This window comes from Lissotriton helveticus, chromosome 6, assembly GCF_964261635.1.
Source record: "Lissotriton helveticus chromosome 6, aLisHel1.1, whole genome shotgun sequence".
Taxonomy (NCBI): Eukaryota; Metazoa; Chordata; class Amphibia; order Caudata; family Salamandridae; genus Lissotriton; species Lissotriton helveticus.
In genome coordinates, this window is record NC_136067.1 from 597,319,708 (window position 1) to 597,342,995 (window position 23,288).

General features: G+C 44.0%; 1 protein-coding gene across 1 annotated transcript in view; it reads left to right on the forward strand.

The window, feature by feature from the left end:
- The window catches only part of KCNQ5 (potassium voltage-gated channel subfamily Q member 5), a 1,025,261-nt gene extending 1,004,224 nt beyond the window's left edge, over window positions 1-21,037 (forward strand). Inside the window, exon 14 of the mRNA XM_078647596.1 lies at window positions 18,545-21,037. Within this exon, the coding sequence (XP_078503722.1) occupies window positions 18,545-19,495 (951 nt within the window). The 3' untranslated portion in view covers window positions 19,496-21,037. The remainder of the gene's footprint in view (window positions 1-18,544) is intronic.
- Window positions 21,038-23,288: the final 2,251 nt, after the last annotated feature.

Below are 23,288 nucleotides of genomic sequence, written 5' to 3' on the forward strand. Positions count from 1 at the left end.
CTAAAGATTTAATGACATTTGTCACTCCTCTTGGGACGTACCACTTCGTTAGACTCCCTTTTGGCTTGGTTTCAGCTGCATCAGTTTTTCAAAGGGCGTTAGAAAATGTGCTTAAAGGTCTTACAGGTGTTAGAGTATACCAAGATGACATATTCATTTTTGGACAGGATAACAAGGAACATGATGTGTTGAATAGGCTCAATGAGTTTGTTCTGACTGTCAAAATTGAGAAATGTAAATTTAGGAGGAGTTCTATTGATTATTTAGGACACACTATCTCGGAAGAAGGTATCATGCCAAAGGAAAGTCTGATTATTGCCATACAGAAAATGTCATCTCCCACTTACAAAGAAGAGCTGATGAGTTTTCTAGGTATGGCGGAATATTATAGTAAGTTCATTTATGGTTTTGCGTCTTTGTGTGTCCAAATGAGAACTTTACTCCGGGAAGGTTGTGAGTTTATTTGGGATGAAAAATGTGAAAAGGAATTTATTGTACTTAAAGAAAAGTTGAACTCTGCACCTAAATTAGGCAGTTTTTACCCAGATAAAAGGTCAATTTTAGTGACTGATGCAAGCCTAAAAGGTCTGGGGCAGTTCTTTTGCAAAGGGATAATGGTCAGGAACAAGTTATTCTGTTTTTGTGTTTTTGTCAAGAAGTTTGAGAGGTGCTGAACTACGGTACTCTGTGGTGGAGAGAGAAGCACTTTTTGTTTACTGGTCAGTGAGGAAACGTAAGAATTTATTATGGGGAGGTGTCTTTGAGATCAGAACTGATCATAAACCGTTGTGCGAAATTCTGAAAAAGAAAGGTATCGATGCTGTTTCAAGTACGATCACAAGATGGGTTGTAGGTTTACAGGACTACAACTTTGATGTTAAGTGTCTGCCTGGTGTAGAAAGCAAAGTGGCTGATGCCTTATCTCGTCTAGTTCCCAAAGATGATTTTAGTTTTGAAAATGATGAAGAGGACGAAGAAGAAATGGTTTGTGTCATTGAGGAGATTGCCATTGACAAAGATAGTTGGAAAAAAGCTTTGCTTGCAGATCTTGATTTGATGGAGGTTTTAAAATTTATCAGCACAGGTTGGAAGGTTAAACCCAAGGATAATGAAAATGTAATAAAGTTTTGGCATAGGACATCTTGGAATTTCTAAAACAAAGGAGAAATTACGACTGTCTTATTGGTGGCCGGGTATGGATGTACAGGTGGAGCGGAAAATTAGAGATTGTGTTGATTGTGCGTTGAGTGAAAGAGTGGCAAAATCTAAGGTACAACCATTGGTCATAAGAGATCACCCTGATGGACCTTGGAAAGAGGTGGGATTAGACATTCTTAGTCCAATTTCTTCTTCTGGTACAGAGTGGTATGTCCTTGTTGATTTTTTTCATGATGGCCAGAAATAGCCGTCACTTGAGGGATTGAGACGAAACATGTTCTTTTGTTCTTGGATAAACTCTTTGCCAGAGAAGGCATTCCCAATGCAATTCTTACGTACGACGGCGTCCAATTAGTTTTTAGGGAAATGGGAGAATTTTTGTCTACTCATGGTATTAAACACAAAAAAATCTTCATTGTACCACCCAGAAACCAATGGTATGGTTGAGAGATTTAATTGTGTGCTAAAAGAAATCATTCGGATGGCAAAGTCTGGGGATTTAGATTAACGTTCTGAAATTTTAAAGAAGGTTAAGGTTTATAGACTATATCCTCATGCTTTCACGAAATGAAGCCCTTTTGAACTTTTTAGAGGTAGATGTGCCAACCTTGGGTCAACGACATGCAACCTGATTTATTTTCTGAGAATGAAAAGGGTAACTAGAGCTTAGTTGAGTCCAAGTAAATAGAATCTAGGAAAAGACTTCATGACTTTAAAAAAAGTGTAGAAAAAACATAAGTGAATGTTGGTGATTGGGTTCTGATAAACAATCCTTGCAACAAGAAGTCATCTGCACCATTTTTAAAACCCATCCAAGTTTTACAAATTTTCACCAATGCTGTCAAGTCTGCCGACCATCGCCTTTGCAACTTGAACAGGGTTGTGGTGGTTAGGAAAGACTTTGTTCTTAACTTTAATGACTCTTCCTTACCGTCACATCATACCTCTGTTGTTCCGCAAAGCATTTGAAAATCTTCCAGAGTTTCTCATTCTCCTGCTTATTTAAAAGATTTTGTTAAATAGATATTTATGTTGCTTCCCCAATGTTTTTTAATTTTTTTTCTTGTTATAAGGAAGGAGTGTGTGTGGTATCTTTAGCTTACTTACCTGTTGCTAGGTGCTTAGGAATGTGATGCTGTCATGCTGAAGAATGTTATGTTCTGAGCTGTATAGGTAGTGGAAGGCTGGATGTTCACCTATTAATACCTTCCTTGTGGATGGGATCCTAAATATGAACTAAACTACTTTATCTAACTTCAAGCTGACCCGGATTCGAGTCTTACAGCTCCCCTTTTAATTGACGCCGAAAAGGCATTCAATAGGGTACATTGATCTTTTTGTAACCTTGCAACCATTTGGTTTTGGAAGGAGGTTGCTACCCTGGGGAGGTTGCTACTCTGGGCCCAGAACATCTATAGCTCGTCATCGGCCTCAGTGAGAGTCAATGGAAGTTTTGCCTCAACTTTTTCCAATCTAGAGGGGGACTCAGCAGGGGTGTCCGCTCTCCTCTCTGCTTTTTGCTTGGAACCACTATCCCAACAGGTGAGAGAGGATGCGGCTATCACAGGAAACCCTATGGTGGCGAATCACATATTTAGCCTTACGCTGAAGACGCTATTTTCGCCATCTCTGATCCCATGTCATCGCTCCTCGCCCTGATGATGGAACGTTCGTCATTTGGGGAAGTCTCCCGGTTCAAGGTTAATCTACAAGTACTAAGCCTGTTCCTTCTACCAGAGTACAATGCATATATCCATGCCACATTTCTTTTTGAATGGGCAGGAGGGTTTATCCCATACCTCTGTATTCAGTTGGCCCATGATGGCATTGGGTAAAAAAGACAGTGATGCTTAACTACACTGCCCTCACCTCCCAGGTCTTGTCCAACTTAGTGAACTACTGCAGGTTGCAGCTGTCGTGGCTGGGATGGATAGCAGCTGACGAAATGAGAGTATTCCTGCTGATTCTCTATGTCTTCCGAGCCCTGCCACTGATACGCACCTTAAGGACCCTACAGCTGTGGATCAATAAATGTATTTAGTCGAACATTCAAACATATTGGAGGGCAGTCCTTTCAGAACTGGGAGAGGTGTTGGAAAAGGCTATTCCGTTAGACCCAAAGTTGGGTACTCCTGGGAATGACTAATGATGTAGACTTGGCCCGCCCACTGCTGATTTTTCTGGTGCTTGCCTTAGTTGTGCCAAAAGAGACGTGGCCCGGAGATGGGGAGTGTCTGACATGCCCCAGCTGGAGGAGTGGAGGAGGGGACTGGATATATATATGGCGGCCGAAAGGGTCACGTACAAAGCAAGGGGGTGCCCAAAGAAGTTTGGTAGGGTGTGGGGCAAATGGCGTCGTTACCATGGATTAGATGGAGGCATTTAAAGGGACATGGAGGTCTGAGTTTATGATGGACATGGATGGGGCGGAGCCACAGGTCCCAGCGCTACTACTGTTAAGGGCCTGGAAGATAATGCTAGAGGAACTAATGGAATTAAGAAACTGTGTCCTGGAACAAGGGATGGGAGGGGAGGGAGGGGGGTCGAAAATGGGAATGTGGAAGTGTTGCTCGATACTGGCATGCTTATTGTTTGTTTTCTGTGCTGAAAAATTAATAAAAATGTTTTATAAAAAAGAAAATGTATTTTGGATAGGAAGAGACCCGTGGCTTCATAGGCACCTACTTTCCTGCACAACCACAGAGGGGAGATTAGCCGTACCCTAATTGATCAGATATTTCCAAGCCTCCCAACACTGCTTCCTAGTGGAGTGGAGTGGAGTGGATTTGACCTGCCTCCGAGAAACGCTGGTGCTTTATGGATCAGGTGGTGGTGGGGTTCCATATCTGGAAGGAATCATGGCTACCCTGTAAACACAGAGCGTGGGGTCTCTTCTTGTCCCCTGTGACTGGCTCCAACGTCAGGGTGTGGGATAATATGGCGCTGCAAGCTGGCTTGACTTCTTTCTCCTCCCCATTGCTCCCATACTAGCTAACCCTGACTTTTTAATTGGCATGCAGCGGGAGAGGTTTAGACGTTGGTGGGATAGATGTTGCAAGAGCAAAAGTTGCATGTTAGACACCCAGGGGATCATTCCATTTAACTGCCTGAAAACAGACTATGGCTTAGACGAGGCTGACCGTATTCAATACTTACAAATTCAACATTGGGTGATGCAACCGGCCATTAGGCAATATGCAGACCATCCTCTGACACCTTCCGAGAAATGGGTCTTCCTTAAGAGGGATGACAGATGAGTTATCACTGAGCTCTACAGAGTCTCGGTGGGGCAATGACACCAGACAAGACAACAGGTCAAAGATGATGGGAAGCGGAGTTGGGCAAGAAACATACCTTCAAAGAATGGGAGGACAATTACTATTGAGCCAGACACACTGCACATTACATGGCAAGTACGGAGATGGCATTCAAAATAGTTTCCTACTGGTACCATACTCCTGCATATCTTCATGCATGACCTCAGGACATTTGAAAGAATGCTGGAGGGGTTGCTACGGTATGGGGAACTTAGTACACCTACTCTAGCACTGTCCAAATCTGGTCCATTACAGGGAACGAATTTTGGATGATGTAGATGGGGCAGATCATTGACAAAATATCAACAGTCAGAATATCGAGGTACAAAAATATAGATGCAAAAATATCGGTGTGCAGAATATCGAAGTCCTATCTACATAATGGTAAGTACAAAAATATCGAAAACAAAAATATTGTTGTTAAAAATATCGTTTTTTTGAAAAAACAATGTAAAATAAAGTAAATAATAGATATAATAAAAGAACATAGTTCAAATTATTAGAAATTGTTTAAAATGATAAGTAATAGATATAATGAAAAAATAAATTAAACATATATATGCATAAAATATATGTATACTTACTTAATAATATTTCTAAATAATTATTTTAATAACTTACAAATTGTTAAAAACATTAAAAATTAGAAACACCTATATCTACACATACACCAATAATATAAATAAAAAATAAAAAAAAGAGGGAGGAGGAGCTTCGCGGGCATCCAAGATGGTCGCGTGAGCACAGAGCTCCTCGGACCCGCGCCGCCCTTCACGAATATCCTGACAACATCCTGACTTCGAGGATGGGCTTTTGCTCGCACATCCTTGCTGATCTTCGTACACTTTGGAAAATCAAATTTGGACGCTGGGGTCCACTTTTGCATCGTCTCTACTTTTTGAGGCCCACCCCGAGGCGGACCGGGGGCTCGGTTGCTGTGCGTGCCGTGGAGTAGATGATCAACAACGGCTGCTGGGGTCCCCTCTGGTCGACCCCTCCTGACTTTCGGTTTCGGTTTCTGCTCCCGGCTCTGATTTGCAGAGGTGAAGCCTGGCACCACCTTCGGCTGGCCTGTTGTCTCTTTGCTCTTTGGTACTGGCCCGGCTAACTGCCTACAACCCGACCCTTTTGTGTCTACAATCATCGCAACTAGTCTTATTGACTGTCTGGACACTCCGCGCCCGGCCATTTTCACCAGGTTGCAAGGAACCCTTCGGGGTCCCGTTTCCAAAATGGCTACCGGACAGCCTCTTCAGAAGCGCAAGACCAAGGCACCTCTCCGTGGTGGCCAAAATCAGACTACCATCATGGATCACTTGCAAGTCAAGGGGTCGCCCGACGCTGCGGGCCGTGCCTCGGATAATCCTAAGCCCCTCTTTTCAGCGTCTTCGGACCCATCCTTGCAGGACGTCATGGGAGCCATAGCCAACATGCAGGCCTCTATGGGACAACAGTACGAGGCCTTAGCCTCCAAGATCGACACCGTGGCCGTCGACATTACGCTGATTAGAGCGGATCTGTCGAAGACCAATGAAAGGGTCGAGTCATTGGGCTTGAAGACTTCTAGTCTTACTGCGGATGTCACAGAGGCCCAGACTGAGATCGGCAATCTGCGTTCCTCGCATGACCTACTGGCTCGTCGTCTCGAGGACTACGAAAACAGGGCCCATCGTAATATTGTGCGCCTTATTGGTGTCCCGGAGAATCTCGAGATTATGGGGGTTGACCTTTTGGTGGAGGACTTGATTGCCAACTATCTTTCTCCCGCTGGACTTAGCAAGTTCTTTGCGGTTGAGCGCGCTCATCGTGTCCCCGGCGGGAAGGCTAAGCCGGGTGCCCCCCGAGGCCCATTATTGCCAAGTTGTTTCACTTTCGGGACCGGGACGCTGTCCTTCAGGCCTCACGGGACAAGGGCCCAGTGAACTTTGAAAATGCCTCCGTTTCTTTTTATCCTTACTTTTCGCCGCTTGTCCAGAAGCAAAGACTTGGATTTCAGGGAGTTAAGAAGCGACTGCGTGACATGGGTCTCAAGTACTCCTTGTTGTTCCCTACCAGGCTCCGGATTGAATATCGGGAGCGTGTATTCTTTTTTGATCGCCCTGAAAATGTCAGTGACTGGCTTGACTCTCTGCCTGTAAGAAAAGAACATACTGGGCACCCCGGAGGCGCCGACGGGGGTGTGGCGGAATGAGGACTTCACCTGTGGATCCCGGCGTCTGAACTTTTCTGCTGTTTCAGCTGAGTCTGGACTTGGGTCTTTTGTTAGGCCTAGATCAGCCTGGGAGTGGCAGGGGGTGAATGGGGACTCTTCCTCCTCCTGGGTTCTTTGCGTAGCTTAGTTTAGTAATGGGGCGACAGGCACACTGCAAGTTGGGGTGGCTTATTAGTCTTACGCAGGGGTGCAGGGTGGGGGGAGTAACATGTTCAAGTTGGGGGGTTGTGGGGGTGTGTGTGTGTGTTTTTGTGTACTCACGAGGCATCGTATTGTTTTTCTCATTCGTACTGATCGTGGGGTTCTATGTGGGTCCTGCTCTTTCTACTTTTCGGGGATGGGGGTGGCGAGTTGAAACTGTTATCCTGGAATGTCAATGGATTAGGGGACCGAATTAAGCGAAGTATTGTTTTGCGATTCCTTAGGCGTCACTCCCCTGATATTGTTCTCCTACAGGAGACACATTTAATAGACAATGCTTGTCAGGCAATGAATAGGCGCGGTTATCGGTTGGTGGCCCATGCTGGGTTTACTTCTGGGTCCCGGGGGGCTGGTATTCTCATTCGGTCCTCTCTCCCTTTTGCAGTTGACGAGGTGAGACTTGACGACAGGGGGCGCTATGCGGTGCTCACTCGCAGGTGGGAGGGGAAGACACTGTCCATACTTTCAGTCTATGTCCCCCCGGGTCCGCAGGCTTTAACCTATGCCGATTTGTGTAGAACCCTCTTGGACCTTCCTGAGGGGCTCCTGATTCTGGGTGGGGATTTGAATTCGGTGGTTTCTGGCACCTTTGACCGTCATCCTCCCAGGGATCTACCCAGGGCGCCAAGGTGGTTGAGTGATTTGTTAGAGACCTTCGGGCTTGTAGACGCCTGGAGGCTACTACACCCCACACAGTTGCAATACACTTTCCACTCGGGGCACACGGTAGCCTTTCTAGATTAGACTATTTCTTAATGCCAGCGGTTCAATCCTCCTCCATCAGAGAAATTCGTCAGCTCCCTAGGGGTATTTCCGATCACTCCCCCTTGTGGCTCCGGTATGAGGTAGGGGCGGGCGATGAGGGTAGAGTTGCTCCTATTAACCCGTGGTACTTTCGTAACCCCAAGACCCGCTCGGACCTTATACAAGCTATTGAGCATTATTTTGACGACAATGTGGGGTCTGTTTCTTCTGCTGTTTCGTTATGGGAAGCATTTAACACTGTTATACGTGGTCAGTCCTTATCCTTGATTGTCGCTGCTAAGAAGTCTGCAAATGTGGAGGTTGTGCGCTTGGAATCTGAGATAGCCGCTCTGGAGGACGATCTTCGGATGGGCGTCTCCAGTGCCAAGTTGCACTCCCTTGCTTTGAAACAAGCTGACTACAAGGCTCTTGTAACGGACGCTGCGAAAGTGATGTATAGGGAGCAGCAGGGACGACTGTATGATGTGGGTGATAAAGCGGGTAAATTGCTTGCGTGGTTGGATAAGAAAGAGAGAGTGAATCGTGTGGTCCCCGTGATTGAGCGGCCGGATGGGGAGTGTGTCACTGACCCAGCTGGGATCGTTCAGTGTTTTGCGGACCACTTCGAGACAGTGTACACCTCCGTTTGTGATAGGGATGAGGAAGACTCCCGATTGCTGTTGCGGGACATTGCTTTGCCTCGCCTCTCTGACTCTGACAGAGTCCTCATGGATACTCCGCTCTCTGTAGACGAAATTGCGGTGGCTATTCGTTCCCTCCGTTCGGGTAAGGCGATGGGCCCCAATGGCTTGCCCATTGAATTGTACAAGCTGCGACCCGACAAACTGGCGCCTTATTTACGGGACATGTTCCTTGAGGCCCTTGAGTCTGGCTCCCTCCCCTTGGACCAACGACATGCTACCATCGTCGTCATTCCCAAGGAGGGTAAGCCCCGGGATCGTTGTACTTCGTACAGACCCATTTCTTTACTCAATGCCGAACCCAAAATTTTGGCTAAACTATTAGCTAATCGCTTAGTAACTGTGATCGGGGACTTGATCCATCCAGATCAATCCGGTTTTATCCCGCATCGCAACACTGCTTTGAATCTGCGCAGACTCCACAGGGTTCTCGCGAGAGCTGAGACGCTTACTGAACCGGCCATTTTGGCTTCTCTTGACGCTACCATGGCCTTTGACACTATCGAGTGGCCCTACCTCTGGGCGGCCCTCTTGAAATTCGTATTTGGGCCGGACTTCATAGCCTGGGTGAAACTTCTTTACGAGAGTCCCCTGGCCCAGGTGGTTGTTAATCGAAGAGTGTCCTGCGTTTTTACGCTTGGGCGGGGTACCCGGCAGGGCTGTCCACTGTCCCCTTTGCTTTTTGCTCTCGCTCTTGAACCCTTGGCGGAGTGGCTCCGCTGGGAACCATCTATGCGAGGCATCCGATGGTCTCCTGAGTTTGAGGATCGAGTCTCGCTATACGCGGACGACATCCTCTTATATCTCACTTCCCCTAAAAAGTCCCTGAATGTACTTTTCGATGTTCTTACTTCTTTCAGAAAGAACTCCGGTCTTGTTATCAATTGGGCTAAATCCTGCATCTACTTTTTGGCCGGAGACCTCCCTCCACTGCCGCGTAGATTTCCGATTCACGTGACGGAGACCGGTTTCAAGTACTTGGGGATTTATGTTTCCTTGGACCCCTCCAGGCGTTACGAGCTTAATTTATTGCCCCCCCCTTCAGCGGCTCACGCTTGATGTGACTCGCTGGCATAGGTTGCCGCTGTCACCCCTCGGTAGAGCGGCGCTTTTCAAAATGATGTCTCTGCCTCGATTTTTGTACGCACTCCAGAATTCCTTCGACCCGATTGCCTCTGGCTATTTTCATGAAGTGGAGAGCCTACAGAGACAACTGGTCTGGGATGGGCGTGCCCGTATTTCTCTTGCTAAACTCACGCTTCCGTGGTATGACGGTGGTATAGCCCTCCCGGACATCAGACGTTATTGCTGGGCCTCCCAGTTAATTGCGATTAATCATGCGACCTACGCACCGGGCCCTGCCCCGGCGTTCTCCATGGATAGATTTATTTTGCCAGGGGGGACATTTAGCAGAGCGCTGTACTCTGGTGGTTTCCGTGGAACACTGACCGGTCCCACTAAGATTGCAGTGAGAGTGTGGCGTGATGCGAATGCGGCCTTGGGTTGGTGTGGCAGGTTTACTCGGGCCACCCCTCTGTATGATTCGGAATGCTTGGGACATCTGTGGAAAACGAAAGGCTTTGATAAATGGGATATGATTGGCATCAGCAAAGTGGGCGATCTGTGGTCGAAGGGTACTGTCAAGTCCTTTGATGTGCTTCAAGTGGAGTATGAGCTTGGTGACAATGAATTCTTTAGGTACGCCCAGATCCGTCATGCTCTGTTGTCTGTGTTTGCTGCGGGTGCTGATATTCCTGAGTCTTCCCCCTTGGAGGACCGCATTTTGGATGGTCATGTGCCCGACAGCACGATATCATTGATTTACAAGAAACTCATCAATAACAGAGCTGATTTGCTGGTCCGCCTCCGAGCTGCGTGGTGTGCGGACGGACTTGAATTGGACGATGAGGACTGGCAATCTGCTTTGTACTCACCCAAGGAGGTCGCCATTCCTGCCCGTTTGAGGTTTGTCCAGTTTAAGATACTTCACCGAGTGTATGTAACTGGGCCTTGTCTGGTTCGAATGGGTTTTTCCTTGGATGGATTATGTAAGCGTGGCTGTGGGATGTCTGGTTCCTTTCTCCACATATTGTGGGAATGCCCGGAGATTTTTTGGTTCTGGTCCCGTGTACATGAGGTCATGGCAACTGTCACGAGTGTGTCCCTGCTGCCCGAGGCCAGGCGTTGTTTTCTGAATGTTTGGGAGCCTACTGACTACAGCTCAGCACAGGTCATATGGGCGACCCTCGGAAATATGGTCGCGAAGAGGGACATCGCTCAGCTCTGGGGTTCACCTAAACCACCTACCTTATCCAAGTGGAAAGAAAACATGGACTGGTGCATGTTCCGGGAGAAGACTGTATACCTCTCCCGGGGACGGCCCAGGAAATGGGGTAGAGTATGGTCCCAATGGAACGCTTATCGTGATAATATATGTACTCCCCCACAGGATGTAACCATTGATGTGTCTTCGTCCCCTTAATTGGCATTCCCTTGTCATTTATGGTCAATAACTCCGCTTGTTTCCTTGTCCGCCCCTGTCCCCGTCCTCTCCGATTGCTTTGTATTCATCTAGCATCTGAGCTCTACCTGCACGGACCCACGACAATGTATTATTATGTTTCTGCCTTGTGAGATTTGGTTTGTTTTTCTGTATGTCTGTTACTTTTCAATAAAAAAAAAATTTTTTTTAAATATATATATATAATAAATTAAAATATTAAAATATTTTTAATCTGTTTAAAATACATTTTACATTACATTAACAAAAACAGTAGAGAAAATATTGGATAGCGGAAGGGATAAAATTAAATGTCCTACTCCACAGAGTGCAACAGTAGGGAAAGTGTTGTATAGCGTAGGGGTAAAAATAACTATTCCCACTCCAGTAAGTGCAACAGAAGGGAAAGTGTTGGATAGCATAGGGTTAAAATTACTGTTCCCACTCCAGAGAGTGCAACAGTAGGAAAAGTGTTGGATAGCGTTAGGGTAAAATTACTATTCCCACTCCAGTGAGTGCAACTGTAGGGAAAGTTTTGGATAGCGGAGGGGTACAAATTACTATTTCCACAACAGTGAATGCAACAGTCATACCCCCCAGGATATTGCGGCATGGATTGGCAAATTTAGCGGCACAAATATGGAAATTCAGCGGCACAAATATGGAAATTGAGCAGCATTTTTGCTGCTCTTAATTTTACTCATAATCATTCATTTCCAGCCTGAAATCGATGGAAACTGTTTTAGATGTATTCCACTTTGCAATAGACATGTTTAAAGTGTCTGCAGCTCTACGGAAGCACAGCTACAGTCCTAACCTCGTGGGAGGGAGCCTTATTTCTCCCTGGGATGTTCTAGCGCCCATGAAGGCATCCCTGCCGGGGCACCGCTGCCCGGGCAACCCTGCCTCCCAGATCTGTGAGGCAGGAAACCTCTTCCTCTGGCACCCTGGGGTGCAGGATCGTAGTGGCTGATCCAAATAAGTGAGACAGTCTGCATAGGTAGTTAACCTCCTGCTTACTCATTGTTCAGACATGAGTAATCCGATATGGTAGAAGAAGGTGAGGAGTGAAACAATCCGCTATTTGATGAATGGTGTCCAGAGTTTCATGGACCTCCAGTTGTTTAAGATTAAATACATCACCTTGAATTATATTGGTGATCAGATCCTCTCTTATGTTTTGAAAGCTGGTTTCAGTTCCCCCTTGAAGGTGGAGACGTAATCATTAGCTCATCAATATTCCATATGGATGCAGGCAAGAGGAGTGTTGTAATTGGCGTAACTAATGTAAGGAATTCTCAGTAATATCTTACCCAATACCTATCTCAGTAACATATTACCCAATACCTATTTGAGGAACATCTACCAAATACCCCCCTCAGTAACATCTTGCCCAAAACCTCCCTCAGTAACATATCACCCAATACCTATTTCAGTAACACCACCCCCTAAGTAACACCTTACCTTTTACATCTCTCAGTAATATCTTACCCAATACCCCCCTCAGTAACACCTCACCCAATACTGGGAAAGATTGTAGTGAACGTCAGTGATCCGGAGGGGGCTCTGTGTCCGGGGGGGCTCTGTCTGTCTAGAGGGATCTGTGTGTCTGGAGGGCTCCGTATGTCTGGAGGGCTCTGTGTGTATGGAGGGCTCTGTGTGTCTGGAGGGCTCTGTGTATCTGGAGGACTCTGTGTGTCTGGAGGGCTCTGTGTGTCTGGAGGGCTCTGTGTATCTTGAGGGCTCTGTGTGTCTGGAGGTCTCTGTGTGTCTGGAGGGCTCTGTGTATCTTGAGGGCTCTGTGTATCTTGAGGCACCTGTGTATCTTTTTTTTTTTTTCTTTTTTTTTTAAAGACCTTTATTGAATGAACACATATACGTGGTAGACGCTGTATTCCAGGGCCTACAACCCATCGGGCCGGCCGCTACAAGTAGATTCATGATGCTTATTATTCCAGAATACACAGCCGTGCATCCGACAACCCGGAGGTCCGGTGGCGTATGGTCTGCCATGTCTCCCACAACTTCCTCCATCATAAATATAGTGACGTATAGGTCTAACAGTTTTTTTACTTTTGTTGTTATTGTCCTTCTTTTCTTATTTCGAACATAAAACATTTCTCAACCATAACCATAACAGTGTTCAAGATAGATACCCACAAGTAGCTGTCATTATCTCGGCATTCACTATGCACTGATTTGTAGTTTCGCAATTGTTCATTAAATCATGTGTCAATTCGCAATCCCAGCGCCGCACCCAATGTCACCTCTAAGCTGTATCTCCTAAACATCTTCCTCATTTTCGTCCGAGCTTATGTCTTCATCTTCTGGTAAGGGATCACATAAGTCACCTCTGTATACATTCCAGTTTGACCATACCTTGTTCCACTTACGGGGACAGGCCCTAAGTACATACACCGCCCTCTCTGTAAACTGGGCCTGGAGGAAAACCTATGGGGCTGATCTAAAAGCTGCATATGCCAGGTCCGTTAAGCTCTACCATCGAGCTATCTGCCGAGCTCGTGCGGCTTTCTATGCCACCGAATTCCGGAACAGCCCGAATCCGTCAAAAGCTATTTTCAAGGCCGTAAAAGAACTCACGGCGAAGCGGACTACCACTACGACCGTAAGCTCCCTTTCCCATTGTGAATCCCTTGCATCTTACTTTTTGGGGAAGGTCCAAGTTATATATAGGACATTCCCTAGCATAGGGTCCACTGCGGAAAGTATTAATGGGGTTCACCATCAGACCACACTGCTTGTTTCCCCCCCCCTTACCTTGGATGGTTTTGACAAACTTGCGCTGCAAGTTAAGTCTGGGTCTCCATCTGACCCAGTAAGGCCTGCTCTCTTCCGAGACCAAGCTTTTATGGGGCGTACAGCTGTATGCTCCCTTGTCAATCTCTCCTTGGAAACGGGAATTGTACCATCTAAGTGGAAACAAGCCGTGGTGTCCCCGATTATTAAAAAGCCCACCCTGGACCCCTCTAAGCCTGAAAGCTATCGCCCCATCTCGCTGCTGCCCTGGCCAGCCAAGATTACTGAAGCCCACGTCAACTTGGCCCTGTCTGAACATCTGACTCGGACCAATGCCCTCGACCCCACACAAAACGGATTCCGTGCTGGGCACAGTACGGAAACTGCGTTACTTGTGATGGTGGAACATCTTCGGGCAAGGTTAGATGCTGGTCAAACGGCGGCGCTTATTTTGTTAGATCTTAGCGCCGCCTTTGATACGGTAGACCACAGCATCCTCCTGCGTCGACTCGAGGAGACTGGTATTGGCGGTCAGGTGTTGCAATGGTTCCGCTCCTTTTTAGACGACCGCTCCTTCTGTGTTGCCATCCCTCCCTTCAAGTCCAATTACCAACCACTGGCCATGGGGGTTCCGCAAGGGTCCTCGCTGAGTCCCACGTTGTTCAATCTATACGTGAGACCGCTGGCTGATGTCGCTAGGCAGTGGGGCCTCACTATGGTCTCATATGCCGACGACACTCAGCTGGCGGTTACTCTCAGCGGGGATGCGGAAATTGAGGCCCCCAGGTTTCAGTCCGGACTGAAGGCGGTGGCTAGCTGGCTGACAGGCAATTGCCTTCAGCTAAACGCCACTAAAACAGAGGTGATGGTCGTCGGGAAGGGAGTGGAGCTGTGGGGTGACCACTGGTGGCCCCCAGAGTTGGGTCCTACTCCGATCCCGGTATCGGAAGTGAAAAATCTGGGGGTATGGCTGGATGTGGGCCTCTCCTTTATAGGCCATACTAAAAGAACTGCGGCCTGCTGTTTCGGTCTCCTGAGGGGCTTGAGACCTGTTCTCAAGTTCTTTGATGCCCCGACCAGGCAGCTGGTGATCCAGGCCACTATCATCTCTCGCCTGGATTACGCCAGCTCTCTCCTGGCTGGGGCCAACCAGGCTGAACTAACCCGTTTACAACGGGTTCAGAATGCTGCGGCGAGGGCGATTGTTGGTTTGCCCAGATTCTGCTCAGTGACAGGTGTCCTTCGCTCCCTACACTGGCTCCCGGTTAGGAAGCGCATCCTCTTTAAGGTCTTGTGCCTTGCTTTTAAAATCTTGAGAGGTACAGGCCCGGAAATCCTGTCGAGTTGTCTGTCTTTCTATGTCCCTGCCCGTTGCCTCCGCTCTCAAGGTCTGGCCCTTGCGGTGGTTCCCAGATTCAGGCTTAGCCGCATGGGAGGCCGCTCGTTTAGGGTAATGGCTGCGTCAGCATGGAACTCCCTCCCTGTTGAAATCCGCTTGCTGGAGGACCTTCTGACTTTTCGGAAGGCTATAAAAACCTTCGTGTTCTAGCTGCTTCTTAGTTTCTGTTCTTAGCCTCTCGTTGTGTTACGGGCTACCTTGTCTCTGCGCCAGGACGCTCCTTGGCTGGAGTATCTGTGCGCACAATAAATAGACGTAACATAACATAACATAACATAAACATTAACAAGTCCATATTTCTACTCCACATGGATGCTGTTGGCAGCTCCGAGGCTCCCCATTTTTGTGCGATGTCTCTTTTCGCTACCATTATTGCCAGTGTAGCCCATATTAATCCATACTTCGTCAAATCGTTCGGTTCCCAGATGTTTAATAGGCATTTGCGTGGTTCGGGGAGAAGAGAGACCTTTAGTGTCTGTGACACAGTACGCATGACTTGCCGCCAAAATGCACCTGTGTATCTTGAGGGCTCTGTTTATCTTGAAGGCTCTGTGTATCTTGAGGCATCTGTGTATCTTGAGGCGTGTGTCTATCTGGAGGGGTCTGTGTGTCTGGAGGGCTCTGTGTGTTTGAAGGGCTCTGTGTGTCTGGAGGACGCTGTGCAGAGTCATTTGAATGCATTGCAATGTGGGCTCTGACCCCGGGCCCCAGCCTTTCAGGGGCCCCTGATAGAGCCAGCTCTGTTCTGCAGTCTTGCCGTGATGACCTGAAATCAATCCTACACCGATAGTTTTAAGCACCGTTTACCTTTCATTTATTTTTAATGTGTGAGAATCTATTTCAGACAAATGCAGTGACATGTTTCAGGCAAGAGCCATAAAAGCAAGTTTCTTTTAGATGTAAACAGGGTAAATGGAATGGGGGGGTGATGAGGGTCACAGAGATTATTGTAAGTGTGCTTTTTGCTTCATTCTTTATTTACAACTACTCTCTGCTTACGCTTTACGTTAACATTGATTTCTTTGGTCTACCATAGTGCAAGTGTCCGGTCCAAAACTCAGAGTGGAAACATAGGGTACCAGTGACAAAGCGCCATCTGTGTTCTCTAAGCGCATGCTCCTGGAATCATCCTCCCCTGAAATAAATCATCCTGCTCACCTGGCCGCATGCCTCCCCCCCATTCAAACCTTGCCTCCTCACAGACCTTCCTTCTGCCTCCCACCTACTCAGACCCACTCACACTCCAAAGACCTGACTCCCCGCCTCACCTCACGTACCTACAGACCGCCATGAACCGAACCACGTGGCGTGTATTTGGTGAGTGTTTGCTAAACTTTCCCCCACATACAGCGGCATGTGATGGTTAAGTGAGAGCACCACCCGAGCGCTCTCTTAATCTGTTCTTTTCCGCAGACTTCCTCTTTCCCAGATCTTGTAACCCAGGTCTGTACTCCTCCCATTACCTTCCCACCTGCCACCTCACACTTGCACTACATCTCCCAGCAGCCCTTGCGCTGGGCGTCTGCTGCAGCCCTTCTCTCTGGACATTGTGCACGGACACTGTTCTTTCCCATAATGTATGCCTCTAAGTTAGAAAATATCTGTTTTCACAGCCCTTCGTGAAAAAAATAAAAAAGATCACATTTTCGAAATTTCGCGGCCAGTTTCGTAAAAATGGCGCCATTTTTTAAAAACTGCTGATTTTGCGATTTTTTTGCTAAATCGCAAAATCCTGGAGGATCTGAACAGTAGGGAAAGAATTGAATAGTGTAGGGGTAAAAATTACTATTCCCACTCCAGTGAGTGCAACAGTAGGGGAAGTGTTGGATAGCAGAGGGTTAAAATTAACATCCTTATCAATTAAATAATTATTAAAATGCAATAACCCATTAATAATTATTTAATAATAAATTAATTATAAATACTAATAAATACATATTATTAATTACTTTATTATTATTAAATTACTTCCCACCCTATTCCCCTATAAACCCACAACCCACTTCTAAAAAAACACATTCAATGGATTATCAATTAATTAATTATTAAAAATGTATAAGCAATTAAGAATTAATTAATAATACATTAATTATGAATACTAATGAATAACAATTAATAATTTGCCTTTTTTTATATTTAAATTACTTCCCACCCTATTCTACTATGAACCCACAACCCACTCATAAAAAATAACACAATTAATATAATTTTCTATTAATTAATATTAATGAATAACGAATTTATAATTCATTAATAATACATTAAATATAAATAAATACAAATGTATAATAACTTTTTTATAATTAAATTACTTCCCACCCTATTTCCCTATAAACCCACAACCCGCTCCTAAAAAACACACACAATTGATATAATTATCTATTAATTAATTAATATAAATTAATAGCCAATTAATAATTATTTATTTATAAATGTATTATAAATAATAATAAATACAAATAAATAATTACTTTATTATAACTAAATTACTTCTCACCCTATTCCCCTTAAAACCCACAACCCGCTACAGAACTAAAATACGTAAAAATGAATTCACATAAAAGTAATTACTGCTAAAAATACATACAAAACTACAGTTACACCAAAAAAGCACATCACATACTTTTAACACACATATTAAAATACAGAACACTAATATAAATATCGATATTATTAACAACAATATATTTACAAACAATATTACTGTCTTCGATATTAAAAAAACAATATTTCTTACCTTACTGTCGATATTCCGTACCACGATATACTTGCTGTTGAAATTCTTGTACTTCGATATTGTTGTTGTTCGAAATAAACAACTCGATTTTCTGTCTGTACACCAGATGGGGCCTGCAATACTATCCCAAGGTACCCGCTTACACTACCCCAGGGCTCCCTAACCATCTCATCAGGTTACATGGGATAGAATTCCAGACAGCAAAGCTCGGAAACAGAGAGAGTCATTCACCCATTGTTTCTGAGCTATTATCTCTGCATGTCTTGCACTAACCTGGACAAATTCTGAGTTAAATATATGAACTTTAGAAACTGCAAACACGCAAACGTGCTCAGATGTGTGCTGATCTAGCACAGCTATTCATGAAACACCTTTTGGTGTCCAACTCACTATTCCAGAGTCATTTTAGCAAAAACATTATATCAGACTAGTCTTCAATTGTCAACTTCCATACACAGTAGAAAAAGCATCTACATTCTTTTTCATTCAAACTCCATGAATGTGTTACTGTCTTTTTGAAATATTTTTTTAATGTTTTAATTGTATGGCTTAATGATTGGTGTTTATAGTTTATGAATATTATGTGTCAGTGACCTACGTGTGTGGAAGCATTAGCATGACTAAGAAAAATAAAAAATAAAATTGAAAACGCCATTGCTGAAATTTATTTTAAAAAAGTAGCCTGGCAATAAAGTGACATTATCCATACAAATGCATGTATCACTTTCCACCTCAGTAAATATCTTCACATGAGAATGCAGTTTAAATAATGTGTCTATATTATTATTTACAATAAGCTCTTATTCTTATTTCCACAGGTTCAATCCATAGAGTCAAAACTGGACAGCCTATTAGATATCTACCAGCAGGTCCTAAGGAAAGGGTCTGCTTCAGCACTTACATTGGCCTCATTTCAGATGCCACTTTTTGAATGTGAACAGACTTCAGACTATCAAAGTCCTATTGACAGCAAGGATTTGTCTAGTTCTGCACAAAATAGTGGATGTATATCCCGATCAGCTAGTGCCAATATCCCTCGTGGACTACAGTTTATACTGACACCAAATGAATTTAATGCTCCAGCTTACTATGCCTTCAATCCAGCTATGCATAGTCAAGCAACACAGGTGCCAGTAAATCAAAGTGATGAACCTGTAATAGCTAGCAGCATATCAAACCAAATAAACCAGGTGTCCAAACCAACAACACCCACGACATTACAAATACCCCCTTTGCCATCCTTAAAGCATATTACTAGGCCGGAGCCTATACATATAATTCCTGCAACCATGCAGGAGGATGTTTATGATGTCACCGCCTGCCTTGTTGCCTCAAAGGACAATGGACAGATTGCACAACCTAAACTGACCAAGGGTTTTTCAAGGAGAAAAAGTCTTGATGCACAAGGGGGAATGGTGTCTTCGGTCCCTTCAGCCCCACGCAAGGAATTTGGAAAATCATTATCCGTGCAAACCCTGATCCAGTCAACAGAAGAACTGAACCCACAGCTTTCCCCTACCAACTCCAGCTGTTCAAGAGTAAGCCAAGAGGTTTACCCTGGATGGAGAGAGTCAACATTGTTCATAGCAGACGAGGAGTTAGAGATAGAGACTGAGACCGAGACTTTTGAAGCCACTTCTCAGACAACAAAGGAAACAGCTCTCTCTTCTGACTCTCTAAGGACTGGAATTGCAAGATCATCTCAAAGCATTTGCAAGACAGGGGATGGTACAGATGCACTTAGCCTGCCTCATGTTAAACTTAAATAACATTTGAGTTTTATTCATAGGCTTAGTAATTATTTTACTCATACATATCATTGCATGAATTTGTTTGGAAAGCCCTTTTAATACGATAACATTGCAAGATTCAGGAAGAAACTGAAAGGCAGTTGTATGAGCCCATATCTTCTAGTTGCATGGAAATGCATGTTTAAGTGAAGGCTACAAATTAAAATCTATATCTATGCTGACCCATTCATGTATTAAAGGATAGTAAATTGAAATACTAATTGATCTACAAAGGTAATGCTCCAGGGTTATGAAACTTCAGAGATGATCATTGTGGAATACCAGATGTTTCACGATGCAGACATTACAAAGCACTTTGCTTATGGGTTCACTAAAAAATGTAGGTCCTGAATTCGACAATAGTTTATGTTTACAATATATCATCAACAGCTGCTACCGAGATACCAAGAAAAGGAATAGTGTGGGATTATAACGACTGCTAGTTGGAAGGTACAAACACGTTAACTCATTCTTAATTTTGTTCATACTAACAGAATTGGAAAGCTAAATTTCTGTATATTTTTGGTGATTCAGTGTTGGGGCAAATATTTTGCACACCACGTTCAGGTTGTTCTTTTTGATAAGAACATTATTTTGCTATGAATTGTACGAATTCCGAAAATGTGTTATACATCAGAAATGTCACTGCAGTCTTAACCTTGGCTAAATGCTGTACACGGTATTGTGAAGGACTTGAATTTCTTTTACAGAAGTATTCTTGAATGTTTAAGGATAGCCTTGTTATGTGAAAGTACTTGCTGTAGAGTGTTTTTTACTGCATCCATCGTGTCTCGGAGACAAAGCTGGATGCACAGCTGTGATCCATACTTTATGCTTGATGAACAAATTCAGTTGGTAAATTTCGAAAGTTGTCTTGAAGCACAATTAGCTGATCACTGTTTCGCCACAGGATTTACCTGCATCCAGGTTTTCTCGTGCTCTGCAACATCGCTGACCTTATCAAAACTTGATTGCTGATAGAGGTTTTGCAAAGATTGATAGTTTTTTCACCTTCTGAGATCGATTTAAATATTGAGTTATTTAAATGTCTGCATTTGACTAGCCAAATAACCTATATCTTTGAAAAACAAGGTCTTCTACGATATATTAGACCTCTGTAAAGTTTTTAGGATTATCTTATATCTAATGTTTTATGTGCCTTTTTTTTATTTTACGTTAACTTTGTCATCATTCTTGAAACATGAGTGTGAATTTAGGGCCAAGAAAATGGTTTGGAAAGAGGTCAGGAAAGTATCCTGAAATTAATGTGTCAATTCCAGCACTTCCCTCTTCCATTGTATAACAACAGGGGTATCCAAAATGAATTCCTTTTGCCAATAATTTATCACAAATAACTTGGTATATTTGCCTTAAATTACATTCTTTACAGCTTGAATTCTCTCAGATTAATTTAATTTATTTGAAGTAATCATGTGCACATAACTGAACAGTTCTATAAATCCTGTATGAAAATGTAAATGTCTTTTTCTCAAAGTACAAATAAATCAGGAATACCTTATACTTTTTTAGTTACTTTTGAAACTTCTGGTATTTTTTATTCTTTGAATATGCATTCCACTTCGCATTGCTGATGTGATACATTAGAACAGACATTTCTTCATTTTAGGAAAACTGCACACTAGGGCCAACACATTTATTTCATGGCACAAAGGAGCCCAGAGGAGGCTTAAGAGGTCCGTAGCATGCCACATTCATAGGATAGTAATGATGCGTTCTCTGCCATTAGAGAACGTCCCTCTGGGCGCTGCAATATATGAATCGGGTAGGTGAAATTCAGGTTTTGCATTAAACTCTGAAGAACTGTTTAAATGCTTATATTTCAAGGTTGAATGTGATCTTTATTCAAGCCATAAAAAATGTTTTTTAACATCAGCGAAGAAATATCATCCTGATAAAGTCGCTTGAACTCTTTGTCAATTTTCCCAATGCATTTCGGGCTCAAAGGGGCCCTTCATCAGGGGAAATCTTCCGTACTTTGTGAAGTTAGAACACAGCATGCCCCATACATGGGAACACGAAGTATGGGGCACACTGTGTTCTAATTTCACAAAATACGGAAGATTTACCCTGATGAAGGGCCCCTTTGAGCCCGAAATGCATTGGGAAAATTGACAAAGAGTTCAAGCGACTTTATCAGGATGATATTTCTTAGCTGATGTTAAAAAACATATCTTTATGGCTTGAATAAAGATCAAATTCAACCTTGAAATATAAGCATTTAAACAGTTCTTCAGAGTTTCATGCAAAACCTGAATTTCGCCTAAATGATTCATATATTGCAGCGCCCAGAGGGACGTTCTCTAATGGCAGAGAACGCATCATTACTTTTGTGACATTGAAACTCCAAGGTTCAGAGAGTGAGACCTCGGAGGCCCGCTACAACTTTGTAATCCTTAAACAAACCAGTTTGTGCGCAATCAACCACCATTTATACATTTATAGGATAGCCTTAACCCCTGAGCCGTAACCCCTGACTAAGCAATTGATTCCCATGTAGATTCTTTGTATATAAATTCCTACATGGATTGCTTGACAAATTGTAAAGGTCCAGCACTCCTATCCACACCTCATTGCAGTACATAGCCTAACATTAGAAAATAAGGATGTTAACACATTAGTACATTTCAGACTTTTCGCGGATTTTGACAAAAATATACACAGAGTTCCATTAGAAAGACTTAGTGCACAATTTAGGAAGATGCTGCAAGAAGATGTGTCTTCCTTCATTCAAGAACAATACATCCAAATTCAGTTGTTAGCCTAGGTTGCATACATGTTCTTTATTTTATTGCAAGAAACTATAATTCAACACCATCCTTGCAACATACGTCAGCTTGTCAGCTAATGCTATCCTGTAAGGACAATTGAGGACTGATTTAGACCCTATTAGTCAGTACTCTTTTCTGCCAGGGCAGCTGAGGGATGTATACCACTGAGCTAGTAGACTACAGCCTGCCATATTTACAGATTTCCGCCTGCCTGGCTGAGATAACTGCGTCTTCCACAGAGCCACTGCCACAGTGGATCTGCTGAAGGCACAAATGTTTTGCGGTTAGGGTACAATGTTCAATGAGTTTTATGTTTTATTCCCAAAGCAGGATCAGAATATCTGCTCTGAATAGGGCTGACAGTCTGAAGTACATAGACCGAAGACCTGATGTCCATGGGACTGTCAGTCTACATTTTTCGCAGGCAGAGAGAGAAAGCTGAGCCAGCAGAAACCTGACAGCTCGCCCAACTCGACATAAAGCAGACAAGCCCATAGTTTGGTGGCAGGATACTCCTTGAAAATTGTGGTGGAGTACCTGGTTGGCCAAACAAGGCAATAGCCCTGTTGAGAAAACAAAATTCACCAATGACAGTTATATGGCTATCTTATCTTAAATTAAGATGGTTTACTGTACTTTTGACTTGATTTAGGTTGGCTTCCCTGAGAATGAGTCATAAATGCTTACAAATCGTGATGAACAAGATCGTGGTCAAAAAATAGAAACTGAAAGTAATAAAAGAGCAGCTTTTGCAATGATTGATCAACATTCCAAAGCAAGTTGGCCATTAAAATTATTACCAGGTTATGCCTAAGGTACAGTTGAAGCTGACCCCAACAAACAGGAGTAATGCTAGTTCTCCAGTATTGGGGTGTCTTTCAAAGATTCACATGCTTGAATATTCCCTGTCATCAAAGTGGGAGTCCCACGGTACATAACATAGCAATGTAGTAATAACATAAGTATATATACATACAAGAAAG